The 13,738-nt window shown below is 45.0% G+C and overlaps 1 protein-coding gene across 1 annotated transcript in view; it reads left to right on the top strand.

The window, feature by feature from the left end:
• The window catches only part of NNT (nicotinamide nucleotide transhydrogenase), a 202,394-nt gene extending 190,304 nt beyond the window's left edge, over positions 1 to 12,090 (top strand). Inside the window, exons 20-22 of the mRNA XM_068249595.1 lie at positions 1,635 to 1,753; positions 4,407 to 4,522; positions 11,520 to 12,090. Coding sequence (XP_068105696.1) covers positions 1,635 to 1,753; positions 4,407 to 4,522; positions 11,520 to 11,669 — 385 coding nt within the window. The 3' untranslated portion in view covers positions 11,670 to 12,090. The remainder of the gene's footprint in view (positions 1 to 1,634; positions 1,754 to 4,406; positions 4,523 to 11,519) is intronic.
• The last annotated feature ends 1,648 nt before the right edge of the window (positions 12,091 to 13,738 follow it).

Genomic DNA, 13,738 nt, shown 5'->3' with positions numbered 1-13,738 from the left:
ATTATTAGCATTCTTGTGTGCAAAAGCAGAGTATCAACCTATTAGTTGTCCAGACATGGAACCGGGCATGATTTATAAAAGCCTCTGAAAAAAATACTATAGCAGTCACATACAAGTGTGTGATAAAACAAAATCTGATATTCCTTGAACTTAATACCACGATAACATGCACCGCTCATTTACCTTAACGCAGGTGGCATAGTGGATAGCACTCTCGCCTTGCAGCCCTGAAACCCCGGGTTTGAAGCCCGGGCAGATGGTTTAGTGGATAGCACTGCCTTGAAGCCCGGACAAGACACTATCTGCACAAAGTTTGTATGTTCTCTCCATGTCTGAGTCTTTTTCCTCAGGGCACTCCAGTTTCCTCACCCATCCACATCTCACAAAATTTACAGATTAGTTAATTGGCCTCCGCCTAAAAAGTGGCCCTAGTTTGTGATGGACATATAAGTATGGTAGGAATTAAATTGTGACAAGTCTGTAAAGCCCTACGTAAGATGTCCGCTCCATATAAATAATAGTAATAACTTTGGTAACTGATTATAAGCTTCTTGTCTTTTCATCTGTTCTTCTGCCTTTCTGTATATCACTTTTAACAATGTTTGTCATTTATGTATAAGGTCTTTAAAGCAACTCTGAAGTGGGGGCGTGGCGCACTCCCCTATAGAGAGGAGATGCTTTGGGTCCTATAGAGCCTTCCTGTTCCTCTCACGGTCCCCTCGTTCCAGCTCCATCACCCCCGTTAGCAGTATTCGACCAATTAGGCTTCGGAAGGCTTCCAGAGCCAGAGTGTGGCTGCGAACTGCGCAAGTGCGAGTTTGCACTTAAGCCAGCGCAGTACAGAGCCACACGTCTCCGGGAGCACTCAGGCTTCTGAAGCCTCCGGTGGTGGTAGATTGAAACAGGGTGACAGCACTGGGACAAGGGGACCATGAGAGGAATTATACTTTTTGTCCACTAGGTGTCCCCACGCTTTATCCTGTATACTGTGTACAGCACACAGGAAGTGAGTGTATGTGTGTGTTTACTTTCATTTTATAAATGACTAGATATAAACCCGCCTGTTTGAAAATGGGTGCTAGGGTACGACTGGGACCCCCGCCGCCACTGCTGTAACGCCAGCATCGCCCGCAGGGTCAGCCCGCAAGTACATGCATAAGACTCACATGGCACGTGCACACACCCGACCTTCCTGCACCCATACTCCTTTGCTGTCCCAAATGCTGCGCATGCGAGCTGGCCAAAACGCATGGACACGGGGACATAGGAGGACGCAGGGAGATTATATAGGATTACTGGCATCTCGATGATGCTGGTGTTCATTCATTCACAAGCAATCTGATAGAAGAAGCTGAAAGACTGCATTAGCAGAAGACCTACCCATCCATTAGAATTAATCTTGGGCGAGTTTGAGTTTAATTGGGCTTTAAACTGTACCAAACTTAGAGCTAAGGCGGCTTCCATCTTCGCTCCTACATGCTGGTTTCCTGATAGTCATAGGTGGTAACATATCTGTCCCATAACCTAATAATCAAGTATCTGGAGACATACAAGACTAGTGTAGGTCTTTAGCTTCATGTGTTAAAAACATACTAAGAGATGTGTTTATGATTGGTTTATATCATGTCTTGCAGGTTTGGTATTCACCCTGTAGCAGGACGTATGCCTGGTCAACTGAACGTTCTTCTGGCTGAGGCTGGTGTGCCATACGATATAGTATTAGAGATGGATGAGATCAATGAAGACTTCCCTGGTAAGACATTTACATCTGTTTTTATATTTACTGACGTTTGTCTCTGAAATGGCTTTGCAGGGGTGTTTAGTTCAGAATAAGTGGTCTTGTGGGGGAGATCGCTAGGCTGCAGATAATAGACATTTAGTAGACCTCACCTGTGGATTAATAAATTGTAGCTGAACGTCAGAATATCAGTTTAAGGTTAACCTGTAAGTTTAAATAATGTAAAAAGATACTTTCCTCGGGAGGTGGAAGCCCCTGGATGCTAATGAGGCTTCCCTCCATCCTCCTCCATCCGCCGGATCCAACACTGGCAACACTTAACCACCAACAATAGTATTTACACTGGCCTGCCTGCGCAGGTGCATTATTGGCTTTCCACTCCAGCTCCAGCAAAAACAGCCGAGCCCAATCAGGTCCGTACTACTGCACGGGTACAGATGGCTTGTGCCTGGGCAGTATAGCGGACCCAATTGGGCTTGGCTATTTCCACCAGAGCCTAAGAAAAAAAGCTGCTAGTGCTACTACTGCCTGCTAGTGCGCATAGCGCTGATTAGAGGACTTCCGGGGCTCCCAGCACTTGATTGCCCTAACTGAGGAGGACGGGAGAAGCCTCTTTAGGATCCAGAGTCTTCCTCTCCCGAGGTTAGTACCCCCTAGAGGAACTTTTTTTCCTTCAGGTTCACTTTAAAGCGGACCTGAACTCAGAATGTCCTTTCTGCTCTAAAAGATACAAAACAGCATATTAACCTTTAAAGAGGAACTCCAGTGAAAATAATGTAATAAAAAGTGCTTCATTTTTACAATAATTATGTATAAATGATTTAGTCAGTGTTTGCACATTGTAAAATCTTTCCTCTCCCCGATTTACATTCTGACATTTATTACATGGTGACATTTTTACTGTTGGCAGGTGATGTAGCTGCTGCTAGCTGTTTTGGCTGTTGGAAACAGCTGTAAACAGCCATTTCCCACAATGTAACAAGGTTCACAGACAGGAAACTGCCAGGAGTACCACGGTCCTCAGAGCTTCTTGTGGGAGGGGTTTCACCACAATATCAGTCATACAGCGCCCCCTGATGGTCTGTTTGTGAAAAGGAATACATTTCTCATGTAAAAGGGGGTACCAGCTACTGATTGTGATAAAGTTAAATTCTTGGTAGGAGTTTCTTTAAAGAGACTCTGTAAAGAAGAAAAAAACCCTCTGGGGGAAACTTACCTTGGGAGGAGGAAGCCTCAGGCTACCAATGAGGCTTCCTCTTCCCCTCTAGCTTCAGGGAATCCTGCGCTGGCTCCCCCGAATTTTCGCCCGACAAGCCTGACAAGGATTTAATTATTTACCTCTCTGGGATCCAGCTCAGGGGCAGCAGCGGCTCTTCATTCGGGCTAGGCTGAAATAGCTGAGCCCGACCTTATCTGCTCTAGTGTGCAGGCGCAAAAGGACTCGTGGCAGCGCAGTAGAGCGGATTGATCGTTTTCGGCTATTTCCTCCTTAACCCGAAGGAAGAGCGGCTAGTGCACCTGCGCAGGATCGCGGTAGGTAAATATTTACCTCGCCGCACTTCGTGGGACCCTGGCACTTGAACCAAGGTAAGTATCCCCGGAGGGATATTTTTGATTACAGATTTTCTTTAAAGGATACCCGAAGTGACATGATGAGATAGACATGTGTATGTACAGTGCCTAGCACACAAATAACTATGCTGTGTTCCTTTTTTTTTTCTCTGCCTGAATGGGTTAAATATCAGGTATGTAAGTGGCTGACTCAGTCCTGACTTAGACAGGAAGTGACTACGGTGTGACCCTCACTGATAACAAATTCCCCTTTTTACCTCTTTCCTGCTCTCAGAAGCCATTTTCTGCTAGGAAAGTATTTTATAGTTGGAATTTCTTATCAGTGAGTGTCGCACTGTAGTCACTTCCTGTCTGAGTCAGGACTGAGTCAGCCACTTACATACCTGATATTTAACTCTTTCAGGCAGAGAAAGAAAAAAAAGGAACACAGCATAATTATTTGTGTGCTAGGCACTGTACATACAAATGTCTATCTCATCATGTCACTTTGGGTATCCTTTAAACAAAAAACGTTTCTTTGCTACAGCTGATACTAACCCTAAAATAAATCTGCACTGTTTCTACTTCCTGATTCATGGAAGCAGACATATTGATAACAGCCTGTGTTTTCAAATGAGCTTATCTGCCATTGGCAGTCATGTGACACAGGCGAGAGCTCAAATTACAATTTGTGATTAGACACAGTTAAGGGGGAATTTTACAAGCTAACTCTCTGAATACATACAGGATGCATTTCTCTGTTTTCTTTCTGCCCTGTGGAAGAGTTCAGGTCCACTTTAAGAAATAAAGTAATGAAATAACTGTATTTAGGAAACACCTGCAGCTTCAGAGAACCACAAAGGGAGTATCAGAGACCAGACTTGAGACAGTTGACAAACATGCAAAATAGAGTAGTCTCTTAGCTCACTAATAGTGCTGACTGGAGATGGTCAATAATACTATATACTAATTATTCTGACTTGTGTGCAAATTTAATTCAGTTTGTATGCAGCTAGTAAATGGGCTGGACAAAATTGGCAAGAAGCGCTGCTGTGTTGCTGAATTTGGTTGCATTTGGACCCAAATTACTTACATCTGATTTTTATTTGCTGCCTAGAAACTGACCTGGTCCTTGTCATTGGTGCCAATGACACTGTCAACTCTGCTGCTCAGGAAGACCCCAACTCCATCATTGCTGGTATGCCCGTGTTGGAAGTGTGGAAGTCCAAGCAGGTATGGATCTGAATTATAAAGCATACAAAACGATCTATTGCCTGATTGACTTGGGATTTTTGTAAGGATCATATGTGTACTTGGGCATACAATCATTTTTTTTGGGGGGGGGGGGGGGGCAGAAATGGTGAGATTTTGCAATGTCCATGTCATGTACTTTGCCTTTTTTCCTGCCTGTACCTTCCCAGCCTCCCAACCCAGTACATTTTGGGAAAAGATAGCCACAAATCGAAAACTTACTACCATAACTTGGAACCCAAACTCCTACCTGTGTTTCTCCGAAAATAAGACAGCGTCTTATATTAATTTTGCACCAAAATATTTGCTAGGGCTTATGTTCAGGGGATGACTTATATTTCTATGAACACACAAGTTCCTGTGCTGTGTGTCCTCCTGCCTTCCCCACTGTGCTGCCTCTTCCTCTGCTGGATCCACCTCTTGTGTGCCCCTTTGTACCTTTAGTGTCTTCTAGGTATACCCCTCTGTCCTCCTCTATCCCCTGCCCTCCTGTGTCCCCCTATGTCAGGGGTCTGCAACCTTTAAGACATAAAGAGCCACTTGGACCCGTTTCCGAAAAGAGAAAAAAACTGGGAGCCGCAAAACCATTATAAAACAAATCGTTAGCAGATATGACCCCCATATGCACAAATCGTTAGCAGATATGACCCCCCCCATATGCACAAATCGTTAGCAGATATGATCCCCATATGCACAAATCGTTAGCAGATATGACCCCCCTATATGCACAAATCGTTAGCAGATATGATCCCCATATGCACAAATTGTTAGCAGATATGACCCCCCCATATGCACAAATCGTTAGCAGATATGACCCCCCCATATGCACAAATCGTTAGCAGATATGACCCCCATATGCACAAATCATTAGCAGATATGACCCCCATATGCACAAATCATTAGCAGATATGACCCCCATATGCACAAATCGTTAGCAGATATGACCCCCATATGCACAAATCGTTAGCAGATATGACCCCCATATGCACAAATCGTTAGCAGATATGACCCCCCCCATATGCACAAATCGTTAGCAGATATGATCCCCATATGCACAAATCGTTAGCAGATATGACCCCCCCATATGCACAAATCGTTAGCAGATATGATCCCCATATGCACAAATTGTTAGCAGATATGACCCCCCCATATGCACAAATAGTTAGCAGATATGACCCCCATATGCACAAATCGTTAGCAGATATGACCCCCATATGCACAAATCGTTAGCAGATATGACCCCCATATGCACAAATCGTTAGCAGATATGACCCCATATGCACAAAACGTTAGCAGATATGACCCTCATATGCACAATCCTTCAGCAGATATGACCCTCATATGCACAATCCTTCAGCAGATCTGACCCCAATATGCACAATCCTTCAGCAGATCTGAAAAGAAAAACCCATTTACTCACCTAGTCTGAAGACCTCCTGTCACGATCTCCTCCTGTCCCGACCTTGTGGCGCGCAACTCCCACGATCCTCTTCCTACGTCACGTCCTGCCTGCATTACACTGCAGGGCTACGGGAAAATGGCCGCCCAAAGCCCTGCACTGGGCTGGAGTCCTCTCTGATAGGCTGCCGGCCAGCGACAGCACACGTCACACGCGCGCCGCAGCCACTGACACCGGAGCCACCTAGGAGCCACGGCGAAGGTGAAAAAGAGCCGCATGCGGCTTTGGAGCCGCGGGTTGCCGACCCCTGCCCTATGTCCTCTGTGTCTTCTGCTGTCCCCCTGCATACTGCTCCTACCCCCTGCTCCATGCCACACTATCTCCGTGTCTTTCAATGTGACCCTGCATCCTCTTCTTTGCACCAGCTCCATGCCGCTGTGTCCCCTGAGCTTCAGCCTATGGGGAAGAAGTACGGCAATTTGTGTTTGTACTGAAGCCCATAGTCTCACAGGCAGACCATGGCTCCGTTATTGGGCCAATCACTACACTTGATGAGTAGCAGTAAGTGCTGTGATTGGCCCAATGATGGAGCCATGGTCCTGCCCGGGAGACCATGGGCTCCAGTAATAATACAATTTGCCTTACTTTCCCCCCTTGCTGCTAGGGCTTATCTTTGGGGTAGGGCTTACATTTTGAGCTTTTACTCATTTACTCACCTAGTCTGAAGACCTCCTGTCACGATCTCCTCCTGTCCCGACCTTGTGGCGCGCAACTCCCACGATCCTCTTCCTACGTCACGTCCTGCCTGCATTACACTGCAGGGCTACGGGAAAATGGCCGCCCAAAGCCCTGCACTGGGCTGGAGTCCTCTCTGATAGGCTGCCGGCCAGCGACAGCACACGTCACACGCGCGCCGCAGCCACTGACACCGGAGCCACCTAGGAGCCACGGCGAAGGTGAAAAAGAGCCGCATGCGGCTTTGGAGCCGCGGGTTGCCGACCCCTGCCCTATGTCCTCTGTGTCTTCTGCTGTCCCCCTGCATACTGCTCCTACCCCCTGCTCCATGCCACACTATCTCCGTGTCTTTCAATGTGACCCTGCATCCTCTTCTTTGCACCAGCTCCATGCCGCTGTGTCCCCTGAGCTTCAGCCTATGGGGAAGAAGTACGGCAATTTGTGTTTGTACTGAAGCCCATAGTCTCACAGGCAGACCATGGCTCCGTTATTGGGCCAATCACTACACTTGATGAGTAGCAGTAAGTGCTGTGATTGGCCCAATGATGGAGCCATGGTCCTGCCCGGGAGACCATGGGCTCCAGTAATAATACAATTTGCCTTACTTTCCCCCCTTGCTGCTAGGGCTTATCTTTGGGGTAGGGCTTACATTTTGAGCTTGCTCGAAATTCCTGCTAGGACTTACTTTCATGGGATGTCTTAATTTCGGGGAAATGGTATTGCTTCTATGATATCTTTAGCCTGCAATGAATTTCGGGCCATATCAGATGATGCAGGTGCGCTTATGAAGAAACCTTTAAAGGTCATCCGAGGTGAAAATAAACTGTTTTGGCTCAAAATTCCTAAATAGTACAGGGATAGTGGTGAGTATTGCCACATACATATAATAAAATCTAATAAACTGTATTTTTATTGATTAAAAAAACTAAAAGCTCAAAAATTCGAAGACCTATTGCTAATTCAGCATTGTCAGGACGGGTGTCAGTGCTTATCCCCCCCCCCCCCCCCCCCACATACACACATACATCGTATTGCTACCAGCTGCGTGCTGAGTGCACGGTGAGTGGGGTTTAGCTGGCCCTTAGACCCCAAATAATGAGCATAGGTCTAGGACACACAAGTGTGCGATACTGACAGATATACTGCCAATGGGGTGGGAGATTTAGGGTACAACCACTCGTGACTTTCCCGCTGGTGCAGGAACATTAACACATACGTTTTTACGCGTTACTGGTTCTACGTGTAAACTTTTACGCGTTGAACCAGTAACACATAAAAAGGTTGTTCCTGCACCAGCGGGAATGCGTTAAAATGTACACAATGCGTCCCGCCGACCTCCGAGGTCGGCAAGCTGCCAGCGGGGGACTGGAGCAGCAGTGAGTGACTACGAGGGCACAGGATGGCTGCATGGGGCTGGTAGAAGCCCCAGTTAAGTGAAACTCATTTTTTTAATTTTTTTTTTTGCCTGATAATTCCTTTAAAAGGCATTTTATTAAGGCAGTATGAAAATATCACCTAGGAGAAAACACAGGAGATAAAGTTAATTGCATTTGGCCTATTAAGTGTTACTGTCCCTCTGTGGCCTCCAGGAAACCTTGTGGTGCCATGTCTGCTAGAGCTTCCTTTAGGCAGTGCATCATGTGCAGGATTTGACAGCTGTGCCTATGAGGCATGTGTTACTTGTGATGTACATCACATGGCTCGATGAAGCCGCCTTCCTTACATCCTCAGCATGAAAGCAACAAGATGGGTCCTATGTACAGTATAAGGATGCTTCTCTGAAACACGTTAGCCATTGCCTTGTCTGTACTGTTTGGATTGGATATTATTGCACCTACAGTGAGATGTGAACTTCCCGTATCCTCAACATAGGCCAAGAACTTAATGTGCATTTCACTCTAAAGAAGATGCATTTATAACTGCTCTATTAATAGTAATCTTAAAAAAAAACACTTCCCTAAATATAACAGCTGAGGCGCTCTTTAAGAACCTCTCTCCAATTCCACCTTAACGGGAAGAATCTCAGTAAAACAGTACTTATCTGAAATGTGGATATCCTATCTTGTAGGGATCTTAATCAGACCATTTCCACAATTCATCATCATCTTTGTAATTAGCACTTCATTGCTACTTCAGTTGACACAGGTTTACATAGCTCAAATATTATTTTTTACACTTGAAGGGAGTCTGAGGTGATTCCTAAAAAAAAAAAAAAAAAAAAAAACAGATACTCACCTAGGGAGAGGGAAGGCTTTGGGTCCTATAGGGCCTTCCCGCTCCTCTCCTGGTCCCCGTGTCCCACCATTGGCTCCCCCCGGTAGCAGTCTCACTTCGGAAGCCCTAGTGCTCTTGAAGACAGGCCGCTCCATACAACACATGCACAAACACTCGCACAAGCGCAGTACGGCGCCATCTCTGGCTCACAACGACTTCCAAAGCCTCTCACAGAGGGAGATTTGAACGGGTTAGCCAGCCATGGAATCGGGAGACCAGGAGAGGAACGGGAAGGCTCTATAGGACCCAGAGCTTTCCCTCTCCTTAGTGGTTTTTTATTATTATTATTATTATATAGGAATCGTTTCAGACTTGCTTTAATGTGTTCTTGTCCAATGTACTCTACACTCCTTGGGTTAACCACTTGCCGACCGAGCACTCATACCGCGCGCCGGCAAAGTGGCAGCTGCAGGACCAGCGACGCAGATCTGCGTCGTCGGCTGCAGGCTAATTAATCAGGAAGCAGCCGCTCGCGCGAGCGGCTGCTTCCTGTCAATTCACGGCGGGGGGGCTCCGTGAATAGCCTGCGGGCCGCCGATCGCGGATCGCAGGCTAAGTGTAAACACAAGCGGTAATAATCCGCTTTGTTTACATTTGTACAATGCTGCTAACAGTAGCAGCGTTGTACTGGATCAGCGATCCCCGGCCAATCAGCGACCGGGGATCGCTGTCACATGACAGGCAGGAGCCTGTTAGAGGCTGCACAGGACAGATCCGTTCCTGTGCAGCCTCCGATCTCCGGGGAAGGGAGGGAGGAGAGGGAGGGGGGGAATCCTGCGGTGGAGGGGGCTTTGAAGTGCCCCCCCCCCGCCAGCCACACGCAGGCAGGAGCGATCAGACCCCCCCCCCCCAGCACATCATCCCCCTAGTGGGGAAAAAAGGGGGGCGATCTGGTCGCTCTGCCTGGTGTATGATCTGTGCTGGGGGCTGTAGAGCCCACCCAGCACAGATCAGCAAATACAGCGCTGGTCCTTAAAGGCTGGGTCATCAAGTGGTTAAAAAGATAATTTATTAAATCATTTACTGATCTTCAATATATTTTTTCAACAAAAGAAAGCTGGTTAGACCAGCAAAAGGGAAACCACTAAGCTTCTACTCACAAGACCTCAATGTAATCAAAAAATGTTAATAAATCTCTTGTAGATTAAGAAGGTAGAATACAATATGATATAAATCTTTAAACTATAACTTTATTAACAATCATAACAGTTCACAGCCACTTGGTTTTAAAAAGGCAATAGGTGTAATGACAGAAAGCACAATTAGACACACATCTTGGCCACATGAGGTAGAAGATGTATCAGAAGCAAGGTGGAGAACTCATCTGGCTGTACACATTGCAGTTGGGTCAAAACGGATGCTAAGTCATCCATTTAAATCATTAAAGTGCAGTATTAAAGATCAAACAAAAGAGAAGGTTAACCTCATGGAAACAAATATATAGAAAACACAAGGCAGTTTCCATTTCACAAGTTGACGTGCTGACGCATTTCATGGTCAAAGACCCGTTTTATCAGAGGAAACATTTCAATTGTTAGAATATAAATGAAATGATAGAAAACTGTGTAAAAAATAGTTTGTTCCTGGCGGGGAATGGATATTTTGACTATAGTTGTACTCTTCTGCCTTAAAGGGATCCTGAAGCGAAAATAAACTTACGAGATAATGAATTGTATGTGTAGTAAAGATAAGAAATAGAACGTTAGTAGCAAAGATATGAGTCTCATATTGTTTCCAGTACAGGAAGAGTTAAGAAACTTCAGTCCTTATCAATGCAAAAGAGCTTCTCTGAGCTCTTCCGCCCAACTTGGGACAAAGACGGTGCTGTTTTCTGAAGCACTTATACATCAAAGAAACAGCGGAAAACTGCTTCATATGAGGTTTTACTGCAGGGAAGATCAAAGGGTCATTAGCTCGGCTCAGTTTCATAGTTTAAAATACAGAGTGTAGTTTGTAAACTGCAAATATGACAGAATGATGCAGGGTTATATATATTTATAAAAGCTATATAACTGAAAATAAAAATGACACCTTTCTTTGCTACTAATGTTCTACTAATTATCTGTACTACACATACAATTCATTATATCATAAGGTTTTTTTTCCGTTTGTGTCACTTGACTGTCAAAGACAAGGGCTAGATAGTCCTGCTCTAAACCGACCTGAAGCCTGTCCATCACCCCCAACCACTCCTGGCTTTCCTAACACAACCATACAGTGATACCTTTTTACAATGGAAAGGCTTTGCCCTCTGATAATAAACAGAGGTCTATATTGGTGTTTCAGCACTTGATCCTTTGTCTTTTTATTTATACCCAGATTAAATTTGCTTTTGCAGCTGCTGCAAGACTCTGCTTATTGTTAATTAATGCTTCTACATCTATCTGAAGTGGCTGCATAGTGTAATGGTTAAGGGCTGCACCTATTCAGTACGGAGTCCTTGGGCCAGACTCCCTAACTCTGCTACTGCCTATAGAGCACGTCCTAGTGGCTGTAGCTTTGGTGGTTCGATATAATAAATGTTTTGTGTGTCTTCACAACTCCACTAACCATTTATCTTGTAACCTGCAGGTTATTGTGATGAAGAGATCTCTAGGTGTGGGTTATGCTGCAGTGGACAATCCCATCTTCTACAAACCCAACACCGCCATGCTCCTGGGAGATGCCAAGAAGACCTGCGACGCTCTGCAGTCTAAAGTGCGCGACTCCTTCCAACAATAGACTCTCCTTGTGATTTCATATTTTTCTTTTTTTATACAAGCTCTCTACCGGCCAGTGTTGAGAATTTTGAAGACAACCCAAGATTTTTTTTTTAACGTGACAGAACTTGATAACTTTAGTTCAGGACCGGTCTGTTCCCTGGCTGAAACAACATACAGGATATGGCATTATCGTGATGCCAGTTTGCATGAGCCACGATTGTACATGAAAGCAATTAATATTTTATATATTTTTAATTAATTGTAGCATACAACCTTTTCGTAAGTCTCCAGACATCTTCCCAGGGTTCTCACGATGCATTATTGTACGATGATGATGTGAAATTTAGAGATCAGTCTATTTTATTACCCTCTTATTTTGATGGGTTCTGCCATGTGACAAACTGAAATGGTTTTACCAATAAAGTGTTCCGTGACACTAAGTGGCATCCAGCGTGGTCAGACATTAAATGAGCCATTCTGTGGTACACAAGCCTTCATATTTTACCTCAATGACATCGGTTTATCTTGATTTTGCAATATTAAGACAGCTGACCTGAGAGGGATATGGTGACTACTATTAGGCTGGTTTCACAGTGGGACGTTAAAGTCCCACGTTACAGCAGCCAGTAACGCAGCCTAATTCACAGCACTGTAAAATCAATGTGCTGTTCTCAGTGCACACGTTGCGTTAGGGTATAACGCTGCACGTTAAATGAAAGTGCAGCATGCTGTACGTTATACCCCTATAGAGCTGCGTTAGATTGTTTGCACATGCTCAGTGACTAGCCACATGGCTAATAAATATTCACTGCACTGTGGTGACTCGTGGTGGGACTCGTAGTGTTGTCCGGATCATGAACCGGATCATTTGATCCGGATCTTTTTTGTGACTCGAATCATCCGGATCATCACAATGAAAGATTCGGTTCGCAGTGGATGTCTGTCTGGAAGAAACAGGAACATACAGAATGTACAGTGCAGGGAAAGTCCTGTCCTGCTAGTCATTTCACCCCCAGTCTGCTTCCCTAGTAAAATGATTCGGTTCAAAGATCCGGATCTTTTCAATGATCCGAAGCCTTAAAAAGATCCAGACTTCCCATCACTATCCTGGAGTGGCTGCTTTGAGAGCCACATAACGTGGCTCAATCTGACGTCCAACTTCAACACCACCATGCGTTGCATTAGGGGCACGTGATGCGACCTTAACGTCCCCTAAAACGCAACGTCTTGGTGGGAAAGTAGCCTTAGGGATGGTTAGTGAGATGCAAATAATTTCAAGTTGATGCAGCACTATGCAAATTTATGCAGCTTGAACATGAGCTAATCAAATCCTGTAGAGGTACAGTTCAATTGGTCCATTTTGAAGCTTTTTTTTTTTTTTTTTTTTTTTAAACCATAAATCAATTTAAACTTTCATGCATCAACAGTGTCTGACTCTCACACCTGAAGCAAACATGCAGCAAATGCAGTCAAACATCTGATCTGCATGCTTGTTCAGGGTCTATGGCCAGAGGCAGAGGATCAGCAGGACAGCCAGGCAATGTGCTTTGTTTAAAAGGAAATAAATATGGCAGCCTTCACATCCCTCTCGGGTCAGTTGTTCTTTAAAGTGAGCTCGAGGTGAAAACAAACGGATGAGATAAACAAATGGTTTTGTCGTCCTCCTCCTGAAATTTTTTTTTTTTTTTAGATATCCCATGGTTTAATTTTATATTTAAACATTTACAAAGAAGATTGAATGTTTTTGTTGTCTCTGCTCGGTGGCAGCCTATTAAGTGTCCCACAGTTGAAGTACATGAACTATTTACCTTTTTCTAGCTCTCCCCTGCTCTCAGAAGTTGTATTGTGCCAGGAATTTTTGATGGCTGTAATTTGCTTACCAGTGAGGTCTACTACATTATATGGCACACAAGGTACCAACAAGAGAGAAGCTGTCACTAGCATGCCTGAAAAGTAACTCTTTCAGGTCGGAAAAAAACCTGCGTGTCCTAGTGGACAGTGTCGTGCACAGCGGGTTATGGGGGGGGGGGAGCGGTGGCATAGCTAGCATAGTTGTAGTATAGCTAGTATAGTGGCCAGTATAGCTAG

This window comes from Hyperolius riggenbachi, chromosome 1 (genome assembly GCF_040937935.1).
Source record: "Hyperolius riggenbachi isolate aHypRig1 chromosome 1, aHypRig1.pri, whole genome shotgun sequence".
NCBI lineage: Eukaryota > Metazoa > Chordata > Amphibia > Anura > Hyperoliidae > Hyperolius > Hyperolius riggenbachi.
The sequence above is the reverse complement of the archived record's forward strand: the minus strand, read 5'-3'. Positions and strand labels throughout refer to the sequence as shown.